Source organism: Parus major, chromosome 22, assembly GCF_001522545.3.
Source record: "Parus major isolate Abel chromosome 22, Parus_major1.1, whole genome shotgun sequence".
In the NCBI taxonomy this organism is placed as follows: Eukaryota; Metazoa; Chordata; class Aves; order Passeriformes; family Paridae; genus Parus; species Parus major.
The window spans coordinates 657,095-665,512 of NC_031790.1; the positions used below are offsets into that span (position 1 = coordinate 657,095).

Consider the following 8,418-nt stretch of genomic DNA (forward strand, 5'->3'; position numbering starts at 1 on the left):
TCATTCCCTCATTCCCTCATTCCCTCATTCCCCTTCTGTCCAAAATCCTTCCTGCAGAGATGGTGTGAACCTGAGCTTTTGTTTAAAATAAAGGTGAGGATTATGGTAAATCTGACCTTCTGAAATACTCAGTCAAACTGGATTTGTAGTAAGGCCTTGTCTCTGAAAAACCTCAACCTGACCAAAGTGTTTCAAATGTCCTGATTGAAACAAGAACAAAACTCCTGTTCCAAGCAGGGACAGGATGATGCTCTTTCCTCCAAAGGGATGCAGCTGATTCTTTCTAACTCAGACACCAAAACCCCTGAATTTCAGATTTCAAGCATCCCCTGAGCAGCCAGAGGTGTGTCAGTGCTGGGTCCCAGCTCCCTGTGCCCCGTGTCTCACTCACAGCCCCACAGCCATCCCCAGCACACTCAACATTCCCTGGCCAGGTTTTTATTGACCTGGGAAAGTTCCTGGTGGCTGATTTTTGGAGCATGCTGGGGCTGGAGTGGAGAGGCACAATCTGATAAAAGCCTTGAGTAAAAGGTGTTGGGGTGGAATTGATTGATGGAATTTGGAGATAAGCCATCTCCAGACCAGTGTTCCCAGCTTCACCAAGTGTGCTTTTCTCCCTTCCACCTGATCACAACTGGGGGTGATGGAGAATAATCCACCCAAAACAGACCAGGAGCTTCTGATTAACCATCTCTCCTCGAGTTAAAGCTTTGCTGTGGCTCCCAGGGGTGGCACAGCATCCCTGGGGCTGCCCCTGCATCCCTGGAAGTGGCCAAGGCCAGCTTGGACAGGGCTTGGAGCCAGCTGGGGGTGGTGGGAGGTGTCCCCTGCCCATGGCAGGGGTGGCACTGGGCCTCAAGGTCTTTGCAAGCCAGGCTGGATGTCAGCAGGAATTTCTTTATGGATTGGAAGGGGCGTCCCAGGGCAGTGATGGAGTTCCCATCCCTGGGGCTCTTCAAGAAATGTGTGTTTGGAGATGTGGTTTGGTGCTGCTGCTCTGTTTGTGGTCCTGATGATCTGAAAGGGCTTTTCCAGCTTTAACTATTCCATGATTCAAATCCTTAATTTATTTTTTTTTTTTTCACATGGGTTTTTCTTTAGAGAATTGGGTCAGGAGAGAATCTTCTGTTGATTTTCCAGTCAGTGAAAAGCTGTCACTGGTGCTGCAGGAGGGGCTGGGCAGGGGCAGCTCCCTGGGGAGGATTTCTCAGTGCTCCAAGTGCTTTCTCTGAAATGAGAATTTCTCCTTTTTGCTGCCTTCCCCCAGCACTGCTCTCCCAGAACATGAGCAATCCCAGGGGATTTGTTTTCCCAGCAGAAGGCTGAGCTGAGCAGGGGGAGAGTTTGGCTCAGTTTGCCTGGCTGACCTTGCAGGTGGCTCCAAGTGGAGATTACCTCAGCAGAATCCATGGATGTGTTGGGATTTTTGGAGAAGCAGAGACCATTTGAGGCAGTCACGAGTCTGGCAGAGCTCCCAGGCTCTGTGTGAGGCAGCTTCACGTGGGTTTGTGTCTTGGGCTGGATTAGGGCAGAGCACTTGGATAAGGTAATTTTTTTTTTTAGTTACTTGATCTGAGATGACAAAATCTGATACTTCCTCCTTCCTGCTTTTATTATTGTGCTGGGTTTGCTCTCAGGAATTTCCAAAGGTTGGATGGAAAGGATTCCACTTGTTTGTGGCAGAGAAATGACACAGAGTGTTTGTTTCCTTGTGTTAATAATGGAAAATCTGCAGGGTGATGATGTGTGAATGTCTGTGGGCTGTTGTCCACTTGGCCTTGCCCAAATTCCTGGGGGAATTTAAATTCCTGCAGGAATTCTGCTTGACTGATGGAAATTGGTTGGGGATTAATTTGGGTATAATAATTAGCATTTCTCCTGACTGCATAAATGTAGAAGAAAAATGATAAATTCTTTGGCTGAAAGTGGTTAACCAGGATGAAATTGGGTAAGAGCAAAGCAGGGAAGCAATTATCATAATGAGGATTTATTTTTTGCCAGTCATTTTGGTCTCTGATGCAAGGACAGAGCTTTCCTTAGTTCCAGTTCTTCCCTATTTTTTTTCTTTCTGTGTTTGTTTTTGTGGTTTTTGTGGTTTGGTGGGTTTTTTTTAACAGTTTTGTCACAATGAATCCATTTTTGGGCACCTTTTGGCTGCCAGATCAGTCCTGTCACAAATCAGCAATTACAAATAAATAAGCAGGGAGTGGCTGTGAGAGGGGAAGGTGTTGGGTACAAATTCAGGAGCTGGATGTGAAAGGCTTTGAAATCATCACAAATCAGCACCACTTGGGAGTGCTGGGAGTTGAAATTCACTTTATTCCATGCAGCAATAACCTGCTGGTGTCTCTTCTTCCTGCAGAGCTCCCTGGCTGAGACCCTGGACAGCAGTGGCAGCTTGGATGCCCAGAGGACTGACATGATTTACACCATTGAGGATGTTCCTCCCTGGTACCTCTGCATATTTCTGGGCTTGCAGGTACCTCCCAAAACAGTTCTTTCTTCTCTGACTTGGAAACTTTCTCCAGGATTTTATGTGGGGGAGTTTTACCCTTCTCAGGTGGTTGAAGGAGTTTCTCCTGGAGCTCACTCAGATCATTGCTCTGAGAATGAGTTTTCATTTGTGAGAGTCACTTCAATATTTAGAGTTGTGAGTTGTTAGTAAATGAGTGAGGAAAGGCTCAGTGGTCCAAACAAATACATTCCAAAGCATTCTCTTTATTCCTGCCTTTTCCTCAAGGACAGGCAGTTCTGAATCCTATTTCTACTTGTGTGTGGAGTATGAAGACTTCTTTGTTGTTCTGCTTTGGATGTGCTTGTGTGGAGGAAGAATTAAGGATTATCCATCTGCTGGTCCTGGGGAGTCCTCTGTGTGTGCTCCAGGTTGATTTGTGAGCCAGGGGATGGGACTGGAGACATTTCTGGGCTGGAGGCTGCTCTCAGGAGAGTCACAGTTGTCTCCTCACACAGCAGAGCAGCTCTGGAGATGTTTCAGTTCCCTGTGTGTCTCATTAAGGACTTTTGGATTGGGTTCTTTTTCCCTTTGAACTGAAGATTGACAGAGGGACTTTTCTCTTGTTCATTCTCAGTTGTTTATTTTTTCTTATCAGCATTCCAAGGAGCTGTGTGCACTGTGATAGAAAAGGGGTAAAATGGCCAACAAAGATCTTCCTCAAGGTCTTTTATCTGTCCATTTACCCAATTAACAGATGCCAACTCAATTATTTTTATTAGTGACCCAATGACCCAACACCTGTGTGCTGCACTGGGGCATTTTCTACCCAATCACTTAAAACCACCCAAAAACCCCCAGGAAAAGAACAAAAGGAAGAAAGAAGGAGGACAAGAGACATCACCCTAAATCCTCATCCTGTCTCCTGTTCTCTAAACTACCTTAAACTCTAAACCTCAACCCATTCACACAGTGTCTCAAGAAACTTTCTAATTCACACATTTACACTTTTCTTATTTAACTTTAACATTTGTTTTCATGTATCACCATGAAAACACGCCAATGAATTTCATATTATATAAAATTCAGTGTTTCCTTGAATCCTAGAATTAAATATTAGAAACAAGGGCTCACAGTCTGTATCTCAGACTCCAACACCTGTGGACACCACAGGAATCAGATGGGAGATCTCAGGATGAAGGGAGATCTCAGGGTGATGGGAGATCTCAGGGTGACAGGAGATCTCAGGATGAAGGGAGATCTCAGGAGATCTCAGGATGCTCAGGATGACAGGAGATCTCAGGATGATGGGAGATCTCAGGGTGATGGGAGATCTCAGGGTGATGGGAGATCTCAGGAGATCTCAGGGTGATGGGAGATCTCAGGAGATCTCAGGGTGACAGGAGATTTCAGGATGCTCAGGATGACAGGAGATCTCAGGATGACAGGAGATCTCAGGATGAAGGGAGATCTCAGGGTGAAGGGAGATGTCAGGAGATCTCAGGATGACAGCAGATCTCAGGAGATCTCAGGATGACAGCAGATCTCAGGATGACAGATCTCAGGATGAAGGGAGATCTCAGGAGATCTCAGGATGAAGGGAGATCTCAGGAGATCTCAGGGTGACAGGAGATCTCAGGATGCTCAGGATGAAGGGAGATCTCAGGAGATCTCAGGATGCTCAGGATGAAGGGAGATCTCAGGAGATCTCAGGATGACAGCAGATCTCAGGAGATCTCAGGAGATCTCAGGAGATCTCAGGGTGAAGGGAGAGCAGAGCTCAGGGAGCTTTGCTGGGGATCCAGAAGGGAAGAAGAAGGAAAAGCTGCTGATGGAATGATGGAATGATGATGGAATGAGTGACTGTGGTGTCCCCTCCTGTTCCCCCAGCACTACCTGACGTGTTTCAGCGGGACCATCGCCGTGCCCTTCCTGCTGGCCGATGCCATGTGCGTGGGCTTTGACCAGTGGGCCACCAGCCAGCTCATTGGGACCATCTTCTTCTGCGTGGGCATCACCACCCTGCTGCAGACCACCTTCGGCTGCAGGTCAGAGCTGGGGCTGGGGCTGCCCTGGGCCACCTCTGCGACCTCCCAGCAGCCAGCACTGGGATCTGAAATACCAGAAAATAACAGAAAATAACAGAAAATAACAGAAAATAATAGAGAATAAAATTAAATTAAATAAAATAAATTAATAAAATCTCCCAGGAGCCAGCAGTGGGGGTTCCAGAGCAGGAGCTGGCAGCAGCAGGTGATCAGGGAAAGCTGCTCCCAGAAAGGGATCTGAAATCAAATATAATAAAATATAAAATAAAATATAAAATAAAATATAAAATGAAATAGTATCAAATAAAATAATATTAAATATAATATAAAATAAATTAATAAAATCTCCCAGGAGCCAGGAGTGGGGAGTTTCCAGAGCAGGAACACAAAGCTGGCAGCAGCAGGTATGGGGTGATCAGGGAAAGCTTTGGGAAAGCTGCTCCCAAAAAAAAAGAGGGATCTGAAATAACACAAAACATCCCAAGGGTGAGAAAATCCAGCAAGGAGAGGGGAGGAAGGAGAGGGAAAAACCCAGCTGAGAAGGCAGAAGTTTTCCTGGAGGATGAAAACTTCCTGCACTGGGTAAAGGGGAGCTAACTACAATATTTTAATTAGTTTCTTGAATTGAATTCTTGGCAATGTTTAAGATGTGGTGTTGGCAAGAACAGGGTGTTGTTTTATTAAGATAAATCTTTAAAAACCTGTGTTCCACAGTGACAAAAGGGGTTTTTTTTCCACCCCTCCCAGCTAATCTTGGATTTTATCACTTACTAAAGAGGGATTTAGGGCTCATTCAGAGAGGAGGATTTTGAATTTGAAGGAGGATTTTTGAATTTGTTAATTCAAAATTAACAGTGCCATCATTGTGAAATCCTCAATTCTTTCAGTGTAATCCCAGCCCTGCTGGGATTTTTCCCTTTTCACTGGCTCCCACTTGCACTGCACTTCCATTTTTATATCCCTGAAGGCCAAATTGTGTTGGGCTCTTAAAATAACTTGTATTTAAGGAGGAAATTTCCACGCCTGGATGTTTTATAACCCTTCCCCACGTGATGGGGTTGGGTTTTATATAAAGCTGGGAATTGGATACAGCAGCACAGGCCTCTCAATGAGATTTCCAAGCATTCATCTGCCAACTGCAAAGTATTTCAGCAAATAAAGGTTTCAAAAGGTCAAATTCCACCGTTTAAGGGTCCTTAAAGATGGATTTAGCTCGATTACGAGGTGGAGTTGTGCTCACTTTGGTACCCAGAGCAGTTCTAGGAATCCCAGCTATTCCTGGAGTTATGTAGCCAGCTCTGGCAGGGGTTAATTAGTGGGTAATTAGTGGCGCTGAGACCATCAAATACAGATTTAATCCACGACTGTCGCTGCTTTCTCACATCTGTGGGACATGTGAACATAATGAGACATTTCCAGATGTCACAAAAACTCTTGTGGGTGCCAAAACGGAGCAACTTGATGATTTAGGAGTGAAATTTAAATGGCACTTAGAGCTTTTGGTGCTTTAGCTGCCTTAAAATCTGTAAGTCACGTTCCAAACTGGACAGAGAAACACATCTTGGTTGACTGATTTGCAGCAAAAACTGTTAAATTGTTAAAAAGTAAATTACTTTTTATTTGTTGCCTGGCATAAGTAAAAAAAAAACTCCAGATTTTGAGGCTTTTGGGAGCTGCCTGAGTTACCTGTGGCAGGTAAAAGCTGGGCAGGACGTGATTTTCCGATGGGATGGAGAGCAGCAGTGAGCTCAGCAGCAGAGAATGTGTTTTGTGTTTGCAGTGTGTGTTTACCCCAGCTCAGAGGGGGCTGTGTGGGTGGGATGGAGCAGTAGCAGCTTGTTCCAGGTGTTGCACATCTGCCACGGGGTTAATGAGCTTTGCTTAACGAGCCTGGCACAAGGGGGTGAATCATTGCCTGGGCCACCAGCCCTGGCTCCCCCGAGACACAGCTGGGATTTGTGCTTGAAGGAGCTCCCAGAGGGGGTTAAATCCACTCAGCCATGCCTGCTTGGCTCCTGGAGTGGATAAAATTCCAGTTTCCAATGGAATTTCCAACACTGGGTGGGTTTGAAGTTGCCCAGACTGCTCCAGCTTCTGCCTGCAACTTGACAGCTACCATTAATACCACGCCTCTGGTTTGATCTTCTCTGTGCTCAGGGTACATTTTCCCCTCCTTGGAGCATTTTCTGGTCTTTACCTGGAGCTGAGCAGTTCTTTCTCCTGTCAAACAACCCCTGAGCAGTTCCCTGGTCACAGCTTGGCATCTCCTGTTGGAGGGAATCTCATGGCCCTGCATTCACATCAATATCAGCAGGATGGTTCAAAGTGCATCTGTAACTGAGTTACACTGGTTTATTTGTTACACAGGGTAACAAATTGGGATTATTCATTGGCTGCTGTGAGTAATGATCCTTCCTGGAGCTGTGAGTTCAATAAATTGAATTCAGTGTATTCAATAATGGCTGCAGGTAGATCCTCTTTAGATCTTGGAACCATTTGGGAAGTAGAAACGCCAAGGCCAAGAATGTAATCTTGAGATTCTTGTCATGTTTGTGTTTATTGGTGGCAACCACTTGGAACATCTAATCTGCTCCCATCCACCCAGCAGTTATTGACACACACATTTAGAAATGAGTGTACTGGGAGTGCTGCCCAGGGGAGGGATGGAAAATGTGAATTCCAGAGAATTCCCTGTGCTGGGCTGGGAAAATCTGTTCCCCCAGCTCAGTGTCCATCAGTGCCTGGCCCTTGGGGTTACCCCCTTGCTAACTTGGCTTTTTGGCTTGTGAAATCTTGGTATTTCTCTGACTGTTTTGGGGTTTTTTTGGTGAGAAATCCTCTTATTTCCCAGTTTTATTACTCAGTAAAGGGAGGTCTGAGTGCCCACCCACCCAGGATGTCACCATCTCTCCTCTCCCTTTCCAGGTTACCCCTGTTCCAAGCCAGTGCTTTTGCATTTTTAGCACCTGCCAGAGCCATTCTCTCTCTGGAGAAGTGGAAGTGCAATAACACAGGTAATTATTATTTATCCTTCTCCAGGTTTAAGTGATAAATGGCCCAGGTCACGTGGAGTGCAGCTGCCAGAGCTGCTGATATAAAAACTGGGAGTAATCAGCAGGGAATATGGAAAAACCTCTCTTTTTACAGTGTTTAAAATACTGTGCCACAGAAGATTCCTAAAAATGGGAATTTTTTTTAATAGAAAAACATTGACAAAGGGAAGGTAAACATGACATAAAATAATTCTTCTGTTCCATTTGCATCCCATTAATGTTCCAAACATTTGGAAATAGAGACTTCCTTTGAAGTTGTGAGTGGGAGGGAGTTTGAGCAATGAGCAGCATCACCTCCAGACCAGGATTTTCCCCTGTTTCAGTCATACCTGACAGGTTTTGACAAGATTTGGGTGTTCTTTTTCACTCTTTCCCTGCTGATGTTGTCACCCTGGCAGGTTTGATGTTCAGAGGGAAAAGATTCTGGGATGGGAGAATTTGGATTTTCAATCCAAATTTTTGGATTCAGATTGGGTTGGATTCAGATTGGGTTGGATTGGGTTGGATTGGGTTGGATTGGGTTGGATTGGGAGGTGGAAATGACTCTGGCAGTTTCCTGTTCATTGGGGTGGTTACTCAGTGCCAGGGCAGTGGGAATCAGGCTGCTCACCCTTCCCAGAGCTCCTCTGGACTCTAATAATTGAATTTCTATGACTTGTGTGTTAATACATCTCTGTGAACTCAATTAATCACATTCAATATGTGATCAATACCCAGCTTGTTGAAATAAACTGATCACCCTGGGTGGAGAGGCAGTTTTTCCCCCACAACTCCACATTTCCAAAAAGAGCTTTGCTGCATCTTCCTCCTGAACCTTTTCACCTTCCAGAGCTGCAGGTTGGGGTTGTTCTCATTCCCTGAGTGA

At 45.4% G+C, this 8,418-nt stretch overlaps 1 protein-coding gene across 1 annotated transcript in view; it reads left to right on the forward strand.

The window, feature by feature from the left end:
- Nucleotides 1–8,418, forward strand: part of SLC23A2 (solute carrier family 23 member 2) — a 21,979-nt gene that overhangs the window by 3,957 nt on the left and 9,604 nt on the right. The window contains exons 4-6 of the mRNA XM_033519387.1: nt 2,363–2,479; nt 4,343–4,500; nt 7,426–7,547. Coding sequence (XP_033375278.1) covers nt 2,363–2,479; nt 4,343–4,500; nt 7,426–7,547 — 397 coding nt within the window. The remainder of the gene's footprint in view (nt 1–2,362; nt 2,480–4,342; nt 4,501–7,425; nt 7,548–8,418) is intronic.